Consider the following 25,938-nt stretch of genomic DNA (forward strand, 5'->3'; position numbering starts at 1 on the left):
CTAAAAAGACTGAATAAAACCCTTGTGGTGATAGATAATGGAATTCAAATTAGTGGACTGATGATGATCTGCACTATCCCTGTGTGAATGACTGGAATGTATAATTAGCAAACAATGAAGTGACCATTAGTGCTATTTTGATGTTGCTCTCTCTAAAAAAAAACCTGTAAATGAAAAACTATTATCATCCAGTTGCCCAGTTGTCTCTAAAAAAAACGTTTCTCACTTGTCATTTGCTGCAGTTCTGTTTGACTGCCAATAGATGACAGTGTGTTTCTACTAACTGGGAGGGAGAGACTCACGCTGTGTGCAGTAGAGTCCGGTCCAGCCAGGGCTGCACCTGCACTCCCCATCGTAGGCACTGCACTGGGCTCCATTGTGACAGTTACATGAGTTGAGACAATCAGGGCCCCAGTGCCCAGACGGACAGGCTGTAGACGCCAGAGACACAGTCAAGCTTATGCTCACACACCGCCCCCACACATACGATATGTCCTATGAATGCATAGATGAAGTACATAACACACATGTTTGAGGAAATGCCTAAATATCCTCCACATATAGAAATGTCTTAACACAGATCCTTGCAGAAAATCCAGTGCGATCTTTACCCTCAACAAGCCCATAATTTGTAATATATGAGCCGACATATATGTCATCTTGAATAATCCAAAGTGAAGCACTGGTAATATAACATCTATCTGATCATAAGTTATTTTTACTTTAAGTAGTCGATGCAATAAAAAAACACACATCAATGTCCCACGGCATGACGGCTCAAAGCTCTGCAAATGATCTTTGGCCTACAGTGCTGTAAATCAAAGAGCATAATGTATTACAACAATCATTTAAACAAGCTATCTGTTCTACATAAGCTGGGGCTGAGGGTAGTTCTTGGAATGTGTAGGGTCATGAAAGTAATTAATGTGTATGAAGGTAAATGTGAGAGTGGAGACAGACAATGAGATGGGAAAATCTGAGAGAAAGTAAATTGAACACATAATGAAGGAGGGAAGCCATACCCTGAGAGCAATCCTCTCCTATCCAGCCAGGGAAACACTGGCAGGAGCCATCAATGGGGTTGCAGGTGCCGTTGTTGGTACAGAGGCAGATTTCAGCGCAGGCCCTGCCGTACCTGCCGCTCGGACAGACTGCAAAATACAAAACATGATTAACAAACATGCAAAGACAAGTAAAATCCATTAACATTATGACACCAAACTTTTATGCAAACAAACTCATTATGTGAAAGGTTGTGTAAACATATTCCTCTAATGGATGATATTGTTCTATTTGAGTGGACATGAAGTGAAGTGATCTGTTTAAACAAAAGGAGGAGTCAATCACATCACGGCCTCCAGTGGCACAACTGCCCCATTTCCACTCACAAGAGTGGAATGAGTGATGTGCCACAGAATTAAAATAGACCATGTACACAGACCACCGTATACATTTTTTATGAAATTAATATTTCAATGCTCTCCGGCACTCTTCAATAAAAGATGTCATTTCCAATGAAACCTCCATTGTGTTTTCTTGTTGGCTGTGAGACAAATTGAACCAAGGTGTATCTAACCATCAGGATCAGGGAGCTGCACTGCCAGCAGATACATAAAAGGTCTCATATAAAGAGAATAGCCCAGCGTTAGAAATATCAGATAAGGTGTCTGGCTGTGAAAGAGATGGGTCTGACTCATTTTCATGTGGGGTGATTTTAATGATTACATTTCAACTGGCTTTCCCCTCTTCTTGAGAGCTCTTTCAAGCTCCTTCAAGCAGGTTGTCATTAGGCCATGAGGTTGGCTCCCCCATACTGCTGCTTCTGGGGATTCAAGCCTCAACACACCAGGAGAGCTTCATTAAGCTGGGACTTTGTGTGCTGGACAGAGGACAAGTGAGGACGCCAACAGGGCTCAAAAAGAGGAGAATGTGTATGTTGTTGGCCACCTTCGTCCCTCGCGGCCTAACGCCTGCTCACCAGTAATTACAGTCCGACAAATGAGGACGAACACTCGCTTTTCCTTTTTTCTCTTCTTTCAGCTAACCTATTAAACTTTTATTTGTAAGACATTGCTCAAAGCCTTGAAAGAGAATTCAAAAATCCCCAATTGCCTTTCTGTAATTTATAAAAAAAAAGGTAAATTATTAGAAAGTAAAATCTACAGTACATTTGTATATAGGTGTCTTTGCACTTTATAGCCTTTGAGGAATCACTAACAAAACAAATACCTATGGACCTTTGGTAAACCGTCACGTTCGATATTGGATGAACTGCTAACATTTAGCTATTGAATAGATGGAGAGTGACGAGACAAAAAACTAGCATGATACCCCGAATTTTACGTTAAACAATCTCTTTATAAGCTGCATTTTTGTGTTTTAATACACCGAACATACAACAAGACTACGAGCTATATCATCATAAAAACACATATATATGTATGATGTATGACATTTATGATATTGTCAACACATTATATGGTAATTAAGTATTCTAACACTTATTTGTCAACATAGCTTGTAGTGTTTAGTGTTTAAAATTACTCATGAAACATCATAATCAACACACATTGAAAGCTAAAAGAAGAAACTATGAAAGTAAGACACAGGCTGCACACTTTCTTCCTGACAAGATCTTCCTATGTGATTCAAACAACATCTTTGAGGCTATACACAAAGAAAAAGTTTGCCTGGTTGCCTTCAAATTAAATTTAACAAGATGAACGGACGTGCACATGTGTTGTTTCTTTGTCTATTTGTGAAAAGCAATTTACATGCAGCTCTCTTCGCAGAATAAGGCAGAGGGACAGCAACATTTACTTGATGTATTCTTTGTCTAAAAAAGTGGGTCTCAGCAATATTCAAGATCCCGTTGAAGGTTGTTTTTTTTTCTCCCATTTTGGTCTGGGGTGCACTGATAATAGCCATTATTCAAAGTTTCAGGGCTAAGATGCCAGAAGGAGAGGCAGGAGGTCATCCGTTGATCTTATTAGAGTCACTGAGAACAGCAAGGACTGTAGGAAAACATACAGGTGTCCTCACATAATGCTATGACAGAAGGAGTTTATTTGACATATGAATGAACCCTAAAATATTATGAGATATTGTCGGCATCAGCACTTAATAACTTACTTTTACATAATAAAATGTATTTCCGAACCACTCAAATACAGGTTTTTTTTTTCGAATTCCTATCAAGACAAAATGCTCGGGCATTTTCAGATATAAATTGTACTCAACATTTTTCAGTAGCATGGACTTAAACTTCATAGTGAATGAATTTTACAGCAAGAGAAACAGCAGGGAAAAGGTCAAAGGGACAAAGAAGGCTACTTGCCTTGGTTGCACAGAGAGCCAGAGAAGCCAGACAGGCACTCACAGTGGCCCGTGACATGATGGCACGGCCCGGTGCTGTGCACACACTGCGGACACGACTGGCTGCAGCGGTGCCCGTAGAACCCCGGAGAGCAGACTGTAGCCGGCAGAGCACGGCAGGAGAGAAGAGGGAATCAGTCGACAGTGTTGGATGGAACAAGAGGTATATAATAATGAAACAGGGCATGACAAGAGTGATCAAGGGAGTACAGAAATCAAGGCCGGAAGAATTAAAGCAGAAAAGACGGGGAGAGACAGCAAAGGGAGTGAAAAAGCAGGGGAGTCAGTCTTTATTGTAATCACTCCCATTTCATCTGCTGCCAGAGATAGAATAGTAAAATAGTTAAGAGAATCGTGAAAATCTCTTTTATGTTAAGTCTTGAGAGCAGCTTGATGATCTATAAATGTCAGGAAATGCACAACTGTGCGTTAATAATGCAGATTTTATTGAAAGAATGTGGACCATTAAGAAATATTCAGACGGTTGTATAAAAGTAATTATACTAACATTTTATAGAAAGAGTGTTAGCTGTGCAGATACTGCAATTGATATAAATATATTAAATAAAAACATAGTTTAATTTCATTTTCAGCGAGAGCCTTAAAAATCCATGTTATGTTCCTATTTTTATAGCCGATGATTTGGGAAGATTCCCGCTCCAATGCCATTATTCTCAAGAGGCAATCAGGTATTTCCAAAATAAGAAACCTTTAAGGAGCTGACAAAACAGCCTTGGTTGTTGTTTGACAACCATGCAGTGTTAAGTTTACCCCATGGGTTTTGATTTGATTTAAAGCACCAGGTGTGATACACCTTTATCAGCCTTTGGAGAAGCATGTAATCCTCCAATTAAAATTTCAACAGGAAAAAGCAGCAAAAATGCAGCAGTTATGAGGTTTCCACATGACGAGAACATTATCTGTGTAAACATTGAATTTGGAGGAGTAATCATTTCCTCTCTTTCTCTCTCTCTCTCTCTCTCTCACACACACACACACACACACACACACACACACACACACACACACACAGCTTGTTTAATCTCGCAACTCACTCACTCAAATTGATGTTTACAAGTTTGTGACTGAGAATTTCCCTCCCAATCAGTGAGCTCATCACTTGAGAGAGGCCTCAGACAGACCCCATTCAGAAACCTGAACTAGCACTCCCAGTGAGCACACCCTCTGATGAGCCTCGGCCGAGGACTGTGAGTCTCCCACTGTGAGTTGGTTGTTGAGGACAGGGTAGGGGGTGAGGAGTCTGTGTGTTTGTGTGCTATAGGGCTACATACACTGTGATTAAGTGATAGTAGTGATGAAGGGTTTACACTCAAGCAGTTATGACCGACAACTAACTGCTTCTTCCCAGCTGGCTCACCCTTCAACAATTCTTCAAAGACCAAACCAAGGTCACTTGTGTGATGGAGTTTGTTTCTGCGGCCCTCTCAGTCTCGTGCCTGTGATTTCTTAAAGGTTTGGATAAAGAGAGGTTGCATGGAGAAAGAGAAGGAGGCTTACTTCTTTTGCAGGAGGTCCCTCTGTATCCAGGTGCACACACACATGTGCCGTCCTCTGGAGAGCAGGATCCTCCATTCTGACAGGAGCAGCTGACTGAACAGTTGGGTCCCCAGAAGCCTTGTGGGCACACATTATCACAGTGGATTCCTGCAGGCACATTACAATGACAAATATTCAGCGAATGCACACTAAGAAGGCAAAGACGGGTGTGCTGAAATATTCTAAATAGTCTGCCATCTGTAAAAACACATCATCAAAGGACAGCATTCACAATGCCTGATCACAGTGGATCTGTGGAGGGTTATACACCCAGCATGGATCCTCGATTGATTTTAATCCTAAATGAAAAAGCTGCATTTTGGAGTGTGTTTTTTTATAGTTCAGCTCATCCTTCCAGACTCCTTTCCAAATGTATTTTATTTTTGATCTGACTGGGGCTCCCTGCCAGTGCACTGTGTTGATTAACAGGGTTGGGTCTCCAGAGAGGCCAAGCTTGTCTCCCATTCTCTTTCAGCAGAGCCGTGGTAGTGTACAGAGCCGAAGGGAAGAACTCAGGCTACAAGTGCACAGCCTGGAAGTGTCACTGTGTGTTTGGCGCAGCTCCAACCAACAAACGCAAAACACACTGCATCTATACGGTTCTCTCACTGTTCACATGAATGTCTTCACATCCGTCGAAGCAGCACATTTTCTCTTAGCAATACCCATGCCTTCAAAAAAAACTAAGGGGCAAAATCACATGTACTGTACATACACACAGGTTCAATACTGCTGCAACCATGCAGGCACATACACACTGTTGGAGTCACATACTCACACACGTGCACAAACTCTGCAACCTTTCAAGTGCCAGCCCTTAGTTCGAAGCCTCATTTGAAATTTCCTTTGAGTGAGAATATCTGAGAATGGTGTGGCCATTAAAGCAGCATTAGTGCAGTACCTTTGAATTAAACCTGGACTAAACTCTGGGGACTAATGTTATACAGTAACCAGGGTGCCTTGGGGCTGCAATGGAGGAGTAAAGGAGAGGAAATGTTAGTGCTGATGAGGAAGGGGCATGGTAGCAGTGATTTAGTCAGAAGCCCAGCCATAGACATCAAAAGGAGGGCAAGACTTGTGCAAGTGTGTTTGAGGTTCTGCTAGGCCAAGCAGAAAAAACTGTGACTGCCTTTACTGTCAGAAAATGAATGCGGGCAGAGCATCACACTTTTCAGTCTAATGGTGGCAAACAGAGGGGCTTTGGATGCCTAGTGAGGGAGAAGAAGAAAGAGTGAGAGAAGCCAGAACTGAAGTCTCTTCAAAGGAGGCTTTTCGGCGAGAAGTGCCTGAGGTCCCACCATCCAATTTGTACAGAGCGAGCAGAGCAAAGCAAACGTCTCTCTCTCAGTGCATGTAAACACGCACTCACATTACCTGCTCCATGACATGGAATCTCTTCTGAAATAAAAGGTGAAGTTATTTAACATGGACTGGCATAACGCCCCTGCATCAAGTGTCCTGTCGTAGGCACTTCTTTTGAGTCTTTCTTGGCTGATGTCAGGCTTACGACAGTTAAGCAACAACTGTGCGGGTCAAAGATGACTTAGCCACTTACATGCACACACTCCTAGAGTCAACCTTCTTGACAGTTTACGCAAAAACCCACAATAAAACAAATAGCAAGTTGACACTAAAGTAGGATGCCATATCAACTCTGGAGCCAGCATGCTCAGTGATATGACAGTGTTTACAGCAAGAAATAGCTCCAGTGTTTCTGTAAATAGCCATTTTATTCTATCCCTGACTTAGCCCTGTGACGAATCCCACATCTTCTTCTCTCTAGGTGCTCCTTCCTTCTGAGAGCCCATTGTCAAGCCTCTATGATTCAAGTATGTATGTATGTGTGTTTGTCTGGCCCACTGGGCTGTACGTTGCCCCCAGCCCTGCACCCCAGTGACTCAATTAAGGCTGACAGATGGTCCCGACCTGTGCAGGATTCAGAGCATGAGAGACCCGTTTTGCCGCCTCCGTTCTTGCAGATAATAAAACCCACATTGTTTCCCAGAATAAATGCCCTAAGCTCAGGAGGCTGAATGGAGTGGGCTGCTGAGAGCTCACAGGCTTGACCTTTCCTGCTGAATCTATTCCCTCCCTGACTGCACCTCTCCACCCAGGCTCAGAGACCAGGTCCTCCGCTAGACCCCTGTATTTGACATTCAGATGCGACACTTCATTTTTGAGCATAATGATCCTCAACCTTGCTGTGACATTCACACTTTCCTACCTCCACCTCTTTCCCTGTAAGCAAATGTTTGAAATGACACGAAACAAAGAGCAGACATATGTTCAGAAAAAACTAGGAATTTTTGGGTCTGGAGGGGATCAGAGTTCAAACAGTGAGACTATGCCGACTATGAAAGAGTGAATCCTCTGATGAATTAGTATGGCAGTTGGTTCAGTCAGATTTCACAACAACTTGGAATTTTACAACAACATGGAAATAAAAAATACCATAATATCATAGTCTGTTTAAAACTCATGAGAGCTTTCTGGGCCAATGATTTGATTCTATCTCCAAATATTTATCTTGTGAGTCACTTCAGACATTGCGTATAACCAATAATGGATGCCATATAAGCATGAGTGCATACCAGAATCCAGTGAATCGGCCAAGAGAATTATTTTACTCACATTCATATACCCCGCTGGCTTAGTGGCAAAACAAATTGAACATTCAATTAACAAAACACTGCTTAGACACTCTGTAAACATACTGTAAACAGTGGAAACCATGAATGCCCCAGCATATTTTCCTGTTTTGGTAAATAAGTTTGTCTGACAAGCATCTGATGTCTTGAAAAAGATAAGGATGAATAAACAGAACTCAGAGGATATTTATGTCCCTAAAGCCTGTTGTTATTATTAAAGCAATACTGACCTGTCCAGCCGGGGTAGCAGCGGCAGTAGCCACTCACTGGGTCACAGCCATCAGCATGGCTACAGTCACAGCGCTCACGGCACTCCAAGCCATAGGTGCCATCCTGACAATGTTAAAAACACACTGTTACAGCTACAAGTTGTATGGTGCCCCAAAGGTTCAAGAACCACAGGATTCTCTGCAGCAACCTCTTAGTTATAAGACAGACTTACTGGGCAGGACTCATCACAGTGCTCTCCCCTCCACCCAGGAGAACACGTACAGATGCCATCTATAGGGTCACATGCAGCTCCATTGGTACATAAGCATGTCTGATTACAGGTCAGACCCCAGGTACCACTGGAACAGAGGATAGAGCAGTCCACACCCTGCCAGCCTGGGGTAAGACAGAGCAGAGACATTTCCAAGTGTATTGTGGATACAGCTACATTGTTTTACACAACTAGACAACCAAAATAATAGTATAGTACAGTGGTTCCCAACCTGGGGTTCAAACCCTTAAAATAAATCTGCATAGTAATAACTTTTGTGATCCCTTAACCTTTCCTCTAGTGGCATCATCAGGTAACTATTTGTCCAATACTTTGGTTCATGCCTAAACACCTGAAAAACTAATGTCATTCCCAACAGCCTGAGCTGCAGCCTGTGTTTGGTGCTAATTAGCTAATTTTAGCATGCCAACACATTAAACTAAGACGTGTTAGTATTTAGCTAACCACACCAATAGACCTGCTAGCACGGTTTTAGGCTCTTAATCTTGTTGCTCTGATTTGGGGATTTTTCATGCCTTTATTAGATAGTTGAAAGTAGAGAGATGAAGAGAGGAGAAACAAGGGAGAAAGAGATGGGATGTTGCATTGTGGCACCATAACCTCAGGTCTTTAATTTTTGCTTTTATCTGAAATAAAAAATACTTTCACTCCTTCAGGACCTCTAAAGAGCCTTCAGATTAAACAATCTGGAAGGAAAAATCAGTCTTTGGTTGAACTGCTCAAAACATCCACAAAAAATGTCCACACTATGGCCATAACCTGAGATGAGGGATCTCAATCAGATGTCTCATTATAAGGGTTCATAAGCCAAAAAGGCTTGTATATCACAATAAAAGAATTAGAAAGATTAAGCGTAATTAAAAAGAAAACTTAAAATAAGAAGCAGGGACTAAGTAAAGGGAAGGGGTCATTGTATACATGTAATATACTATGTATACGAAAACAATCTACTTTATGTGTTTTGTCTTCCATTCTCAAGCACAGAATGAGAGGATTCAGACTGTGCTGTTCATCCGTGTAAGAATCTGACTTGTCAGATAATAAAGCATACAGTACAGTCAGTGTAGCATATCTTACAAAGCTCAGGAGTTGCTCTGAACCTTTACCATCAGTCAATTATACTGTACCTTCCCTGCAGATGCAGGAGCCGTCGACTGGAGAGCAGGATGCGTGATTATGGCAGGAGCAGGTGGACATGCAGCTTGGTCCATACAGACCAGGAGGACAGACAGTAGCACAGTCCTCACCCTGAGGTAGAAACAATGCAAAGTTATGAGGCAAAGTATCAGCATGGCAATAAATGCTGACTCTGGCAGACTTAAAATAGGAATAATATAGTCTGAATTGACGTGGACAGAAAGACAGGGAAGGTTCTCTGCACTTCTCCTTAGCTTACTGAACTGTTTATTGATACCAGTCATACTGGATCTGTATGCAACTGTAAAATAAAATAAAGCTATAATAGTAAGTGAAGTTCAAGAGGAGGGACTACCCTTGATTCCCCCAAGCTTCCCAGCTTCCAATTATGCACTCCATACGCGTTTCGCAACCATGCTCCACCCCATCTCTCCATCTCTCGCTCTCTCTCTCTCTCTCTCCCTTTAGCTTAGTCTCACGGGGGGTCTCCACTTTCATCAGTGGAGAGACTGGCAGGACTCCAACCCAGAGAATCCAGACTCTTACCCCATCAGCCTTCAACCGAAGTACTACCACATCTGCCCTTCTGTCCAACTAGCATTACGTCATTGATCAAACCATTTCTGTTCTAAACAAACTCAGGTGATGGTCCTTGTTTGGTGAAATGCCTGACGGAAGATATATCTATAAAACTATAAACTGCAAGGTGAAGTAGGGATTTTGTAGACACAAGTGAGTGGGACCACCATAGCGATTAAATTCCATAGGTGCAGTGATACAGTGCTCAAAAGTCTCACCCACTGCCTGAAAGACCAGAGTTCAACCCTCAATTTTGTCTCTATATTAAGGACTAAACTGACTGTTGTAAGATCATATCCTTGTCCCTTCATTAGCGACTCCTACTGGTTGGTTGAAGTGCAGTTTCCGAAGCAGCTGGTGATACTATGTGTATCTGAGAAAGCACATGGCTGTCTACACCCTCTTCAGGCCAACAGTGGGAGTTAGCAGTACTAAGAATGACAATATGATGACAAAACCAAACTTGAGAGACGTAGGATAAATGCAAAACCCAAACAAATAAACACCATGGAGAACAGGGTGGACAGGGAAAGACAGGATCCCTGAGACGTCCCTGATAGACTGTAGCAGACTCTCAATTAGTCCCCTACAGTACTATTAATAAGCACACCAATGGGGGAACAGCAGCCATGCTGGCGCGGACTTTAAGTCCCTTACCATTGCATTAGAGTGAACTATCTGATGAAGGACACAGGGCACTCCTTCCCTGTCCTCTGCAGCCTGCTATCATTAGAATTTCTCTGCTTTAAAGGCTGAGCACAGCCCACCTCCACTAGTCTCGTCCCTCCCTAAGCTGGAGATCACAGCCAGTCTATGGATTCCCACACCCTCTCTTCCAAACCCTTCCTTGAGTGACAGGTGACACAATGATTTAGAGTTCCAATTAGTGGCCCAGAGGAGTCCTGAGTGGCTCTTGCTTTGCTAACCAGAGCACTGAGGGACTGCTGGCTGCTCACTGCTCTCATTATCATTTTGAACTCAGTTTAAACAGGAGGCAGGAGGAGATGTGCCAGTGGACGCCAGGGGCAGAACACACATCTTAAAACATCTCTCCTCCCCGTACACCACATAAAAGCGCCTGTCTGTGAATGAAATTTTTATCAATCGGTTGCAATAACCTTTGTTCTACTGGAAATGACAGCTTCAAGACTGCTAACAATAGCAGTTCAGTTACAGCTGTTAAGTGCGGAGAGAAGTTCGACCAGCCAGGGGGGCTGGGGGGTGGGGTAGGGAGGTTCAGCCCGTCTTCAGAGCACAGGCAATTTACTGGTGACTGGACTCATGGATAAAACGTCATGCAGCAACAAATGACCACATGGATTTTGTTGCATCCATGGCTGCGTCGGATTCCACTTGGTTTCACCCTCATGGCACAGAGACCAGCGGTTGGTCTGCTCTCAAGAGGGGAAAGGCAGCTCTCTCATTAGTTGACTGATTCATATTCCTTCTGAGCTGCGAAGGATAGAAGTCTGTATGTGGAGAATCATTATTAATACACGGGCTGTCAGTCCATTGCACGAGAGCAGCAGGACCTTACATAACTACACAGCCAATGGAGGAAGCAACCAGACCTGAGCCGCTGAGAGGCAGCCAGGTCGTCCTTGGCCAAGGCACTAAATTCATACCTATTAGTATCTTAATGTAATTGGAGAGCATTTTTTTTCCAGAAAGCCTCTCGCTGACACAACATTGATCAGCCTGGAACCCATTGAGACTAGATGCAAATGGTACCACTAATTACCAATCAGTCTCACTCCTTAACAGTTCATCTAACTGCTGGATGAGTGACTGCAGTTTAAAATTCATGCAGCAAGACAGAAAATGAACCCCTGAACCTTTTTGATGAGACTAGAAGCCCTGAGAGATAGGAAAATGATTTGTTTTCACCACCTACAAAGGCAGACTGGAATCCATTTCTAATGCATTCATATTTCAGATACAGTATCAACACAATCTGTAGAAACTGAAGACATAGTGGAGAAATGTTACTGTGAGTACATTCTGCAGATTGCAAGGGACAATGCCTGAATAGGTAACATGTAATCACTTTGTCCCAGTCAAAAAGAGCATGTCCAATTACTAGAGCTAAATCAAGCGTTCAGGAGCTCAGTCTGCTCCAACACTTTGCTTGGTTTGCCCCCCGATGGGACTCAGGACTAAGCCTCCCTGCTGCATCTTTGTTCTATCACCCATGGGGAAGTGACTTCACCAGCAATCAACGCCATCATCAAGCAAATTTAAAAAGCCCCACTGTGTGATAATGATCAAGTCATGTATGTGGCAAAAAGTTACACACTTACAGGTAAGAACCACGGTCACAGCTCTACCATTATAGGCAAACCATCCGTGGTCTGTGTTGTTTGAACAACAGCAAGTATAACCCCCCCCGCCTCCCCCTCAACACATACACACACCAATCCTCCATATGAGGTGTGTCTGTTCCCATCTGACTGCCTCCTTTTTCTATCCAACTCCTGCCCTCTAGGTCTGTTTAATGGATCTGGCAGCCCTTCCCAGCAGCCGCCAAAGAGAACAGGTGGAGCAAATTAAGACACAGTCTGCGGCCCCGCTCGGTAGCTCAATTCACCACAGTGGCCCGCTGTAAGACACAGGCAATTTCCACTGAAATGTAATGTTGGCAGAAATGTACCCTCTCGGTCTCTGTTGCTCTGTAACTTCAGATTGCAAGACAAGAAATACAATGGGAAAACTGATTGAAGTTACCCAACTAATTTGACAGTTGTAAAAGGGGACAATATGGCTGCACAAAAACTACTAAAATGGAAAAGTATGTAGGTCAAAGATTCAATTTTCTCCCAATTGGTCTAGGAATATATATATATATATATATATATATATATATATATATATATCTAAGGTTGTTCTCTACTTGTCTCTCTAATGCTACAAGTTAAGGCACATTAACCGTATTTGTAAAATACACACGGCTTGTTATTAATGTCAGCAAAGGCCTGGACCAGAGAATGAATCATTTAGCAAGGAATTTCTTTTGCTGCAACAGAACACATCCATAATAAGGCAATAACAAAATGCCTCACCTTGCCTCTGCCTGCCTGTGTACAAAAAGCTTCTAAAGTAATATTGGGACCACTTCCAGAACATTACGACCACAATGACGCAAACATTTTACTATGGCCACAAATAACATCAAATATAAATCAGAGCAACAACCTTCACAAGTTAAGCTCACACACTAGGATGAACTATTTCACATATAAGCTATATTATTGACACAATATTGATACCCTACACGGATCCCCTTTGATCATTATTTTTTAATGTTTGTACAGACTTAAGTATAACAAAGATTACAAGAAGCAAGGTTACAATGACAATTAATCTATGGCAGGCTCCTGAAAAATGTATGTAACCAATAGAATAAATACAAGTTGACACTGTAATTATAGCAGTGATTAAATTAAAAATAGTGAGCAAAATAGAAACATGTTAAATTATTTTACACAAGTCAAGACATTTTAAGGACTGATGTTTTAATGTCTTCTAAATGTGTTTTGTGATTTTTCCTATTTTTCTTCCTTAAGTGAATGTTGGCTCTGTGCTGGTTTGTGTAACATAATTGTGCTAACATTGAGTTGGTTCCCTCTAAAAGGAGATTTAGATCTCATGAGACTGGCCGTGAGACAAAGTAAAGGTCAAAAAACAATAACAATAAAACATATAACATCTAAAATAACAATAAAACATTACCATGATAACATCCACTGACCTAAGTACCATTAAATAGCAGTGAGTGGGTAGACGGCATTTTCAACCATTCTTTAATAAAACATAGTTGACAAAAAAATATATAGCAGTCAAGATACTCACCATAAACCCAGGGGCACATATACAGGCACCGGTGACAGGATGGCAGTCAGCTCCGTTGGTACAGCTGCAAGGCAGCATGCATCCCTCTCCGTAGTATCCAGGCGGGCAGGTCTCATTACAGTAAAGCCCTGTCCATCCCGCAGAGCAGGTGCATTCACCTGAAAGTGGGTGGCAGCTACAACATAATGAGAAAGAAAGATGGGACAACAACAGGAAGAAAACGAGTGAGATGAAGTTTCAGCTCTGAGAGTATCAACACTTCGTTCGTGAGGGTCAAAGTGTGAAGTCTGCGCCAACAGCAATTCATCCATCTATGTGTCTACGTGCTTGTTTCAGATAGATGAGGTGTCCCCTTTCTCCTTCGCTCTGTAATGACTTCTATGGTTGGTGCCCAACTCCAGCCGGAATCAGAGCATTAACATTGCATTAACTATGAATGCTGCTGAGAAATTATGAATGAAGCAAAGGTCGCGATTAAAAGCTAACTGGATGACATGGCTAAGAGGTGTCCAGACTTTAGAATGAGTGCTGGCTTAGAGCTAAGATGAAGCAAAATTCGGTTGGAGAAGTCTTAATTCATATAGCTTTGAACCACTATGCTACAGTGGGCTTTACTTATGGGCTTGGTCAGAGTGAGGCTGTGTGTGGCACTGCACTGATGTCTCACTTACCTCACGGTGTTGGTGGTATTACAGGGGCAGTACTTGTCACAGATGAGGCCGTAGAGGCCTGTGGGACAGAATCTCTCTTGGCAGTTAGGGCCTTTAAATCCCGTTTCACACAGACAGGCTCCATTGATATGGTGACACTTTGCTCCATTCTGACACTCACACTTCTGGTTACACTGCCGACCAAAGCTGCCCACAGGACAGTCATCCTGACACCTGGAGGACAGATTACATTGTCTTTTAAATTGGTGTTCTAAAAACGACAAGTGCATTAAGAAAAACCTGAGTCAAGAGTGGTAACACGAAAATATTAAAAAGGTCAAAGCAGCACTGCATGCGTGATACACTGAAAACATTACTTTTATTTGTCGATTGACAGAAAACTAATGAGCAGCATCTTGACAATACATTAACTGTTTATGCCATTAACAAGCAAAAGTCTCAAACTCTCTCAAATGTGAGGATTTACTAATTTCTAATGTTTTATATCATATCATTATATCAATATGTTTGCTTTTTAAACTGTTGGTCATCAACTTGGACTCTGAAACGGTGACTTTCACTATTTTTGGACATTTTGTATACTAAATTAATCAAGAAAATATTCTCAACAATGAGAATAATTGCTAGTTGCAGGCCTAAAAAAAATAAAAAGGGTTATACAGTATATATTTTATATTATTTAAGTACATGATGGACTAATTTTAATATATTTTATGTATGTATGTTATTGCATTATTGCCTCTTTCATTATAATGCTTTTGCTGTTTTGCCGTAAAATCTACTATTTGTATATTATTACAAATAAAACCCTAACACTAAATTTCTATTTTGGATATACTGTGCTAGCTGAAATTTCATTTTGGAGTGAAGCTCTTCGGCTGCAACTGTAATATAGTAAAAAATCTGATATTATTAATAATCTTTTTATATTTATTCATTTAGACAATTAATATTTAATTTGAAAATATAGTCAGAATTCCAAAGCTGACATGGCAAAATTTCCACGAGTACATGACAGGGAAGCCCTAAAAAAGCAGCCCCCTGCTGTCAGCAGTCAGGACCTCAGTATCTCTGCAGGGGTCGAACAAGACTTAATAATCGTCATCAACCACAGAAATTAGAATTGCTGAGGAGTTTCTCCACATGAAGCACTGAAGCAGATCAGAAAGTGGATTTTTTTTTTTAAACTTAAATATACTGACTTAACGATACAATCCTGGTGGAGTATCAATCTCAAGAGTGTAACAAAGCTATTACAAATAGCTCAATTACATTATAAAATGGGCGAGTTATGTTTCATGTTTAAATTACCCTGGCTTTAGTTTTATCAGGGGACAATGGTATTATTATACTAGACAGCAGAGGGTGGGGGCTAACACAATCTCAGATTATTCCTGGCAGGTTAATTCACCTGCCACTGACGAAATGAATGAGGGCAATTTTGCAAAATAATAAAGTAAAGGAAAGGTCTTGTCGAGGAAGTGTTTCCATCCAAGAGACAATTGCTTTAGCTGAACTAATAAACCCAGGCTGCTCTGGGCTGCTCTGGCAGGCATGGAGAACTGAAAAGATCTGTGGATTTCAATGAGACCTTAATATAAGCCCATTACTTATAATTAATGAGCAGAATCCAAACAGCATGTAGCCCATGGTGAGATCAATGGACAGGCTGAGAGTAGAGGAGGATGAAGGCTGAAGACATGAAACCTTGCTGGCCAGCATGAAGTACAAGATTAATTAAACATAAACACCCCTATTAAAAGCTTCCAATCCACCCTCAAATGGACTAATGGGCATTTATAAGTGCTTATTTCTCTCGAGTGTGAGATTATTCTTACATTTCCTTTCTTTTTTTAAAGAACAGCCAGGTTTGTGCCTCATTTGGATGTCAACAAAGAGAATAGGTAAATGATTGACTTTTTAATGTGTAACTGTTGGCATGAAACCATCCCTTTGCATTAAATACTAATATCAATAAATCATTCCATTGTCTGACCTATTTTCAAAGTAGGAGTACAAAAGTTTGCACCGCGTGCAACAAAAAAAAAGGCTTTTGTGCATAATAACTGAGTCTGTCTGCCAGGGGTGTCTGCTGCGTACCTGCGTCCACTGAAGCCAGCTGCGCACTGGCACTGCCCTGTGATGTGGTCACACAGTCCGCCATTACGACAGGAACAGTCCTTGCTGCAGTTGATGCCGTACTTGCCAAGAAGGCATGGCTGGGCACAAACTGAACCCTTTGAAAAACAGCCAGCAAAGAACCATATGAGATACATCTCTCACAACTACGCCAGGTCTGAAATACCCAAGACTCTTACACTTTTGTTTTAGAGATGTTACTACTTATGTTTTATCTGTTTCTGACATGTGCCTCATCTTCTCCTATGTAGAACAGAAAAGAAACTGACAACAACACTTCTTGTTTTCACACGGGAAGTCCAAAGTGTTCATTAATGGACCCCATGGTAGTGATAACATGCCAGGATATATATTAGAATATCTTGATTGTACACTTTAAACAGTTGTTGCTATATTGGCAAGTAATTGATCTTAAGTAGCGTTGGGCAATATGATGATGAGAGAATAGAAATGTGTCTTGCCTTAGAGATGTTATCAAATTGTTTATCTGTCCCTTTCAAATCTTTGCCTTTTTTAGGGTAACTGTAGGCAGCGTTGTTCATCGATGACGAGGAAGGCTTCACAGCAAAATTGAATTTTTCAAAACTTTTTTAATAAATGTAATAAAGTACATTGATTTGTCAGGTATTTAATTAGTCCAAAAGTTCATATATGGTTATTTCATATGCAATCAGTTTCTTAACTGAATTTCCAGAAAATACATTAGATTATAATTATTTATATGGTAAGAGAAGTTTTTATCCATATCATCCGTCCCTGATTTCAAAGGAAAGTCATTCAATAGTTTGACAAGTGAGGAGGGTGCAAGGAAGATGACATGCAACACACGTCTCCAGCTGGAATCAAACCAGTAACGTTGCCTTAAAATACAAGGACATAGGAACGTCCCTAGTGTATCACTTTATACTGTTGACTGTGGGTGTTCACTTGACATTACTTTGTGAACAGTGGTTTGAGAAAGCATGCTCAACCTCCCCTCTAGGAACTCCTTTTTCTTCCTGCAGGGAGTAGAGAATCCCACGTTCTCATTTATAATTGAACACAGCATATTGATCAAGGTTCTCAACATGCTGCTGCTCTGAAGACTACATTTGAGATATAAACGTTTTTTCCAGAACACCGACAGTATTAACCTGGTTCTCTCAGGCCTTTCTTCCTCATTGCCTTCCCACCTTTACTCGTGTGACCTACCGTCCACCCGGCAGGGCAGGAGCAATCTCCAGTGATGTGGTGGCATGTTCCTCCATTCTGACAGGGGCAGCGCTGCTCACAGTGAGGCCCGTGACTACCGGAGGGGCAGCGCTCTCCACAGCTGTCACCAAACACGAGTCAAGAGTCAAATGTCTCAGACACATACTGTAACTTGTGTTTGCTTGCAGTTCTTTGCATCAACAAAGAACACTCAGACAAACAACACAACCCTTTTTCATTGACACCAAAGAGAAACTTGCAAAGGAATAAATATGATGCTGGTACTCACAAAGCCCCTGAGTACCCTGGTGCACAGATGCACTCTCCTGTCTCATGGTTGCAGGTGGCACCATTGAGACACTGGCAAGGTAGTTGGCAGGCCTTGCCATAGTAACCGTGCTCACAGGGCTCCTCACAACGCCATCCCTGGTACCCATCAGTGCAGACACAGGCACCTGTGATAGGGTTACACTTCGCCCCATTTTGGCACTGACACCGATTACTGCAATGAGGTCCCCAGTAGTCACTCTCACAGCCTGCAGGCACAGAGAGAAGTGGCATCAGACAGAGCAACAGAGCAAAAGAGGAATATGCAACCATCTAAAATCTTGTCAGTCACAAAATAACTTCTTATAACGCATGTAATAGTTCATCGTGAATTAAATCACCCCACCAACTAATTACTTTACTCACTAACACTTTCCTATTTGATATTGTTGACATTCATCGTCAGCTTATGCCAATGTATTTTATTTTCTATAAATTTAATTAAATGTCAGTTTCTAATGTAAATGTGTTTTTTATTCATAAGTGTAATGATATTCTTATAATGTTTACTGTCAACAAATCCCCCTAAAATATCAAAACCAACAACCGATCCTACAAATCTGTGCAGCCTGATATAGCCTATTCATCGGTGCCATAGAGCTCCACTGTCATCCAAACGATTAAAAACACATCAATGAGCCACACGGTTGCACTTGGCAACATGTTTCGTCATTACCAACAGCATGGGCACTGTATTTTATTTTGAGTCAATCCAACATGTAGTACACCTCTGTGTTGTTGTAGCTAAATGCTCATAACTAACAAACAAATACACACATAGTTTCCTGTTTGAGTATTTGCTGCAAGGTACAGAAGTCATATTGATTTTATTTATTTATTTTGAGGGATGGACTTGGTTTTGGTATTTCACTTTCCACAATAACAAAATATATAGAATATCACCAGTCTTATCTTTAAAATTCATGCACTGTCTTCACTCCTGCTCTGGGTCATAGGCTGCAGGAGTGCGTCCAAGCATGCCCTGAGCAAAAAGCAAAGGAACACCCTCCACAGGTTGCTATCTGTCACAGAGGTAACTTTGTCAGACAATCACACACATTCAGAGAAATGAACAAACAAACACAGGAAGAACATGCAAACTCCACACAGAAAGGATGTGATCCAGAAATCAAAGTGAGACTGTGTGCGTGACCACTGAGCCTCTGTTTCACACATAAGAACATCGCAAAGCTTCTGTAAGACAAATATAAAGCCAGCGACACAGCAGAACAAAATTCATAACTCCTGTCAATATGAGCTTTTCAACACATTCATCAAACTGTAACCAAGTGACTAAAGAAAGCTTCTGGCTGAAAAATACACCGTATAGAGAGCTGATAAACACAGCTCCTTTACAGACAGGTTGCCAAATAAATGTATTGGACAGGTCTATACAAACAATATCAGAAAAATAATAAGAATGAACACATACCTGTTGATTTTCTTTCCTTTTTGACTTATTTGGACTTAACACTGTGGTGCTGTATAGGGGCTGTATTTTCCCAAATCAATATCAACAAGAACATCACATGGTTATCTAAAGCTGAGAAACTGCATTTTTAACCCTTTTATATCACATCCCTGGTCTGGTCACCTAAAGTAAAATGTATATTTGTTTCCTTATTTTTAGTTCTGTTTTGGTGCTTTCCTATATTCACCAGCTAACCTAAAGCTGTCTGGCAGTTGATGAGAATAGAGCTACAACCAACTATTATTTTCATCATCAGTTAATATCAATTAACTGATTAATTGTTTGGTGTAGAAAATTACGGAAGCCCTAAAGGGCCATGTATTCATACATTTTATTTCCTTCGTTTTCCCGTGATAACGAGTTAATTCATTCGAGATCTCGAGATAACGACTGTGATATGATAACTGTGGTCAAGCCAGCCGTTACTCTGATCTCCGTGGTCATATCAGCCGCACTTAAATTTATAGCGTATTCACTTCCGGTTTTCAAAATAAAGGTATTAAGAACAGTAAGCTATAATTCGAACCTACATAATACATAATACATAATAATAAAATATGTTACATTAAAGTGTTTCATGCACCCATGATGAATAAAAAATAAGTAATGGCTGGCTTTACCGCAGTTATCATATCACAGTCGTTATCTCGAGATCTCAAATTAATTAACTCGTTATCACGGGAAAACGGAGAAAATGTAGAAAATGTGAAAAATGGCCATCATAATTTCCTAGAGCCACAGTTGTCTTCTAATTGCTTGTTTTATCCTACCAATGGTCCCGAACCCAAAGATATATTGTTTACTATCAAAGAAGGCTAAGAAAAACAACACATTTTCAGATTTGAAGCAGTGATTTATTTTTTTGGTATATTTTAAAAAAAAAATTTACTTGGTAAACAAATTTTCAAACAAAATTTTCTGTTGCATGATCAGTCTATTAATCTACTAATTTAAACTCAGACTCAACCATATGATAAAATCCAGGCAAAACATATACCACAAATACATTAAAACAGGCCAAAGAGCTCTGTAGAGTTGGGTGAACTCCCATTGATTTTAGCACTACAGGCAGCATCATTCACATTACACACTGAGTCATAAGATTCAGTGTAAATATCAAAAATATCTATGCAGATTTAATGTGTTTTAACTCAAATTCATGTTACTTCCTTTGTAGTAGGATGACTAAAACTCTGCATTACCAAGAAGTAACATGATGTGATCAAACAGGTGCAAAATTTAGTTCTGTCACTAAATAACAAGATATATACTGTACCAGACTGAGTGATGTTGACATACTACATCAAAGAGAAAGGCCATAAAAATACCCTGAAATTAATCTGCAAAAAGGGACGCAAGCTGTTCACACCTCTCAGTGACTAGAGAGAAGAGCAAAAGAAGATGCAAAGATTAAGAACACGAGTGATTTTTCAAATATAACAGTTTGTTACTTGAATGTCTTTAAACACCTTTTTCAGGTGCAAATTCAGCAGTCAGCTGTCAAAATGGCCAATGGGGAAAAAATGAAGGTACTGGAAGCAGTGAAACCATCAAACTCCTGTAACTCCGATGCTCACTTTTCAAACTTTTTCTAAATGTACTTTTTAACTGGCCAATATTATTGAACCCACGAGTAATGGAAATAACACAGTGAGACAATGTTCATCCTCTGTGACACATCCCTCAACAAAGAAACTAAGCTAAGCTAAATTTGTCTTGCCGGCTGCATTGTAATATTCATTCATTCAAGAAAATTGGTTAAGTTATATAACCTAGTTGCTCTACATGGGTTAATGTAAAGAGCTCGGTAAAATTACTAAGCGGTACCTAAGGGAACGATGTAAAACAAGCAATTCCCACATTTCTCAGGGGATGTGTCTGTTTAGAAACACTCAATACGTCCCATAACTGCAAGCAAATAGCTAATCTTCAAGGTTAAATGAACAACAGCTTTTATGTGAAAAACAATTGGCACTGAGCTAGGGTAGAAGGCAGTCTTCACTCTCACCAGGGTAATTGTTCTTTTGAGGATGTAGAGGTGATTTAAGTGATTGGTACGGTCTCATGTCTCTCCAGCAGCAGCAGCTGCTGTATTGCCTCACATAAAAGCCCAGCTTGAGATCCAGGCCAGCACAGCAGCCCGGACGGTGAATATTCTACTATTGATTCTCACATCATCGCAGACTCAGTTGTAAATGTAAAGACACTACGCCCCCTCCCTGTATGCTCGCTTTGCCAGAGCTGTGATCAGGCAGAGTGGGAGCTTAATGAACCCTCTTTTATGGTCCGCACTGAAGCCTGTTTTTCCAGGTACACAGCAGGAAGATGATCAGCCCTTCCCTGATACAGACAGGTCTGCCCTGAAGGGGGTCTTGAAACACTGGGCTAGTGCAGTATTACTTCTGTGGTCAGACAGACTAGAGGCCACATTACAGGGCTCACATTGATTTGATCTAATCTGCTCCTGGCCTCCAGTCTGGCATGAATGAGTTCCCTGAAGGTTGAGCTGCTGCCACGCAAACGACCCTGGCACATTAAATCTGAGATGTGTGCAGGCGGCCGGGGTAATGGATGAGCAGTTTAGTTGGAACTTGGTTTAGCACTCTATAAGCACTCATCAGAGCTCCCTCAGCTCAACAGTGCTCCTTCACACAGTACAAAAACAGGCACACTGCCTATATAACTAGAGGCATCATCACCTCTGGTTTCAGCTTCAAACCTTGACCATTTCAATACAGAGTGCATTTCATGTATAACTCAAAATATGATGTCAGTAAAAAATACCCAGAGCGGCAGAGAAAAACAGAAATAAACCAAAATCTATCCAGCGCTTAATTTGCAGACTTTTCTGGTGCTTAGGAGCTCAACAAATGTTACCATTTGAAGTTTTAAACCATCTTTAGCTTGCAGTTAGAGGCCTCAGCACATTGAGAGCAAAGCCCATTATCTCGCTGTCTCTCTCCTACACAGAGGTTCTCAAACTTTACCCAGTAGTCTCTCACTTCCCAGCTCTGACAGCATTTAACTGTGATTAAGGAGTCAGAGTTCACGATGAGCTGTGGGCAAAAACAGAGAGAAACAGCAGAAGAAAGTAGCATGTAGCATGAAGGCTTCTGCTTCTAGAGAGTACAGCTAAATTGTCTGAGGTGATGAGGACCCCCTGTGGGTTAGGGTGTGTAGGCAGCAAATCCCACACAAGTCTGAAGCTAGAGAAGCTGCAATCCAGCCCATTAACTGGTCGGGCCTGCAGGTCAGTGAGCCTAACCAGAGGACACATACACTAGCCAGCCCAGACTCTCAGAGCTCATAATGCATAACAGTTGGAATGTGGATAACCTCACACACAGGGAAAGGTCCGATCCCAAGGTGCTGGGTATAATCCACTTGGCTGGAACAAAACAGATCACGTCGACGGGTACCGGCAGATAGCAAACTTCCGAAGGTGATGTCCAAAGAAGGGGCTGAGAGAGCCATCGCGGTGGTGCTGAGCTTTGAAGTGTTCTCAAGAGTCTGCATGATCAGGGGCTGGCTGCAACAGGATTAAAACCAAACAGCTTTCAGCAGCTCACTTTCATTCAGAAGTTCTCCTGAACTTGGCCTCTTCAGCAAAATGTTTGTTCTCTACGCGGAGAGAATGCGCCACAGTCAAAAGCTTCTCAAAGCTAAATTCAAAACAAGGGCCAGAGTCAAGCTCTTTAAACAGCAGAATATCTCTCAGCATTCAAATGGCATCAGAGTTTTAGTCTTCATTTATTCAGCTGGACACAGGGCAAAAGCAAACTTCAATGTGAATCACGGCTGGACTGGTATAAACGCTGGCCACTCGAGGTGGTTAGTGCAGACAGATGCTTGCTTCTTTGCCAACTCCAACTGGGAAAACCACATTATTGCTATTGGAATATTTGGCACGCAGCCAAACTTCACTCCCTGCTGCCAGAGTCACTCACTGTCACATAACTATTATTAACACACACTGTTGACACTTGAGAAATAACTTAACTCATACAAGACATTAGAAGGCAAAATGCTCTGGCTCCTGAGAGCTTTTTACTCTTCGCTTACTCTTCAGCTGAGCTTGTGGCAAAGCAAAGCAGCGTGACTCATTGTCTTGATGAGTCTCCTGCATTGCCTCATGAGAAGAGTGCACCTCTGAGTTTCATATTGTCTGAGTCACGCTTTGTACCACTAGCTTTGTTCGTTTTCTTTTTTTCCTTGACAGATCTGAATTTTCAAATTACACTCCATGACCAGAATTAATACTGGGAAGTGACTGTTTCAAAATGGCATGAAGAGACAGGCTTTCTTTACAGATTTTAAATGTTAAAATGAAACAATTCTGCCTACAATTTAGCTGACACAAGAATATGCTATATTCTTCTCTTCAGTCAATATGAGCTATTTGTAATAGGACTTATTCAATAAAAGCTGAACATTCGGCTATTCATCACAGCACCCTGACTCAATGACGCAGACTAATAGAGTGAAAACAGACAGGACTGGTACCAGGGTCTAAAGGGAAAGTGATGATTGTTGTGTGAAGTGTTAAATTTGCATTGAGTGATAAATGTCTCTCAGCTTTGTTGAACTTGAGGCTGTAAAAGCTGCCAATACCCTACAAGACAGGCCCCACTGTCCTCTCCATGTTCTGCTGACACCTATTACACTTTTATTTATTAGTCCTCAGAAAACCCAGACACGACAAGTAAACAGTTTAGATACATCCCTCTGAGCTTGACAAATGAATTTCTAAATATAAAGAAGAAACTGCCAATAGTCATGGGGCAGTTCTGCTGAATTGGAATAACAGCGTGCTGCAGCTTCTGCTGTTGGGCGTGTCGTTTGTCCTGCCCTAATTCATCTTAGCTGAACCCCTGTGTGTTCACATTCCCCTGGGGGAGAGAGAGCAGCACAAGACCAAGCCCACAACACAACACAACACAACACAACACAACACAACACAACACAACACTGAGACTCTCTGAACAGAGTTTGCTGCTCAAACAGTTCTCTATAATGCACCATATGCTCCCTCCTGATACCACCTTGCAGTCGGATAATAAGTAACAAGATCTGACTGTTGCCTATTTGGAACCACAGAACTAATGAGTGAATAACTTAATTCTTTTAGGGCTATGCATTACTGATTAAAACGACTGGCCTGGTTGTTTATCCTGAGGAGGATCTGATCATTTGTCCAAGTTCTATTTGGGATGTGAACCTGGATCAATATGAGCCCCGCAGGTGCCAGCCGGCTCCTCTGCAGCGCAGCTCTATCAGGGTTAACAGGGCCGTAGGTTGACCGAGACAGACAAGGCCAGGTCATCTCACACTTTATTCTAAACAAGCTCTTAAGAGTGATGCAACTTAAAAGAGTGTCCGTCTCTTTCTAATAAAACGGGGTGTGTTGAGCAGTAACGCCGGCAGCCTTTGAGGGATGCTTTTGCCTCGGTGCAGTAAACCAGTCACTTGTTCAACAGAACCTGACAAGGCTCATGAAAGCTTCTGGATCAGCAAATTGTTACACAGCCCACTGCTCCTTCCAATTAATAATTTACCCTTCACCCTGTCCTGCAGAAAACAAACCCGTTGCTCTCTTGCCACAGGACAACAACAGAAAAGCAATCAGAGCAGAAGTGGACGTTTATCTACAGTACACACCGATACACAGTGACCAGAGTATAAATAAAGCCACAACTGCACTGCATCACAAACGTAACACACAAGGCAGATCAGTCACGGGCGACGACGTAGCAGCTCAAAAAACAATGTCAACCTGATAAAACCAACTGTTACCGACTTCATTTGCACACATTGATTTCCTATTTTCAATTATTAATTCTAATTAGGATGAAGTACAATGTGCCATGGGGCAACAGCAGTCGATGTAAAGGGGTTAGGTCACAGAGTAGAGACTGATGTACATTCATGTAATGTCAACAAGGGAACCCTCAGTGTCAGCTTCATGAGAAAATGAAAGAATCCTCAGGGCAATATATTTCATGAATGTTTGTTGTGGCATTGACGCAGCTGTGTGTGTAAAAAAAAGTCTGGTTCTCTGTGCACAGACATTTTGCAGTGGTGAAGAAGTCTAAGTGAACTGTACTTATTTCCATTTAATGCTGCATTATATCGCTTCATTTCAAATGCAAAGACTGTACTTTAACTCCATAACATTTATATCAAAGCCAAATTTACTTTTCAAATGGAGATTGTACAAACAAAATATATAATCAGTTAATAAAATATGATGTTTATCTAGAACTACAAAACAGTATCTAAAGCAGTTAAAATGAACCCCAACTCAACCCACAAAGATATTAAAATACTGCTTACGTATTGATTAATTAATAATTATGAACAATTCTACTGACAGGGGCCATTTTGCACAGTAAGTAGGTTTATCTTTAATACATAATCAAAACAACAAACATTAAAGGACCAGTGTGAAGGATTTAGTGGCCTCTAGCAGTGAAGTTTCAGATTGCAACTATT

General features: G+C 41.3%; 1 protein-coding gene across 10 annotated transcripts in view; it reads right to left on the bottom strand.

The window, feature by feature from the left end:
* Positions 1–25,938, bottom strand: part of megf11 (multiple EGF-like-domains 11) — a 68,280-nt gene that overhangs the window by 6,402 nt on the left and 35,940 nt on the right. For 6 of the 10 annotated variants that reach the window (XM_051382794.1, XM_051382793.1, XM_051382792.1 and 3 more), the window contains 12 exons: positions 17,938–18,184; positions 17,649–17,769; positions 16,419–16,555; positions 14,319–14,531; positions 13,648–13,822; positions 9,210–9,330; positions 8,023–8,186; positions 7,811–7,913; positions 4,894–5,040; positions 3,338–3,472; positions 1,023–1,151; positions 303–431 (listed from right to left, as the gene is read on the bottom strand). In XM_051382794.1, coding sequence (XP_051238754.1) covers positions 303–431; positions 1,023–1,151; positions 3,338–3,472; positions 4,894–5,040; positions 7,811–7,913; positions 8,023–8,186; positions 9,210–9,330; positions 13,648–13,822; positions 14,319–14,531; positions 16,419–16,555; positions 17,649–17,769; positions 17,938–18,184 — 1,821 coding nt within the window. The remainder of the gene's footprint in view (positions 1–302; positions 432–1,022; positions 1,152–3,337; positions 3,473–4,893; positions 5,041–7,810; positions 7,914–8,022; positions 8,187–9,209; positions 9,331–13,647; positions 13,823–14,318; positions 14,532–16,418; positions 16,556–17,648; positions 17,770–17,937; positions 18,185–25,938) is intronic. The other 4 variants (XM_051382798.1, XM_051382796.1, XM_051382801.1 and 1 more) reach the window with 2 other exon arrangements.

The sequence above is a fragment of the Dicentrarchus labrax genome, unplaced genomic scaffold, assembly GCF_905237075.1.
Source record: "Dicentrarchus labrax unplaced genomic scaffold, dlabrax2021, whole genome shotgun sequence".
Lineage (NCBI taxonomy): Eukaryota > Metazoa > Chordata > Actinopteri > Moronidae > Dicentrarchus > Dicentrarchus labrax.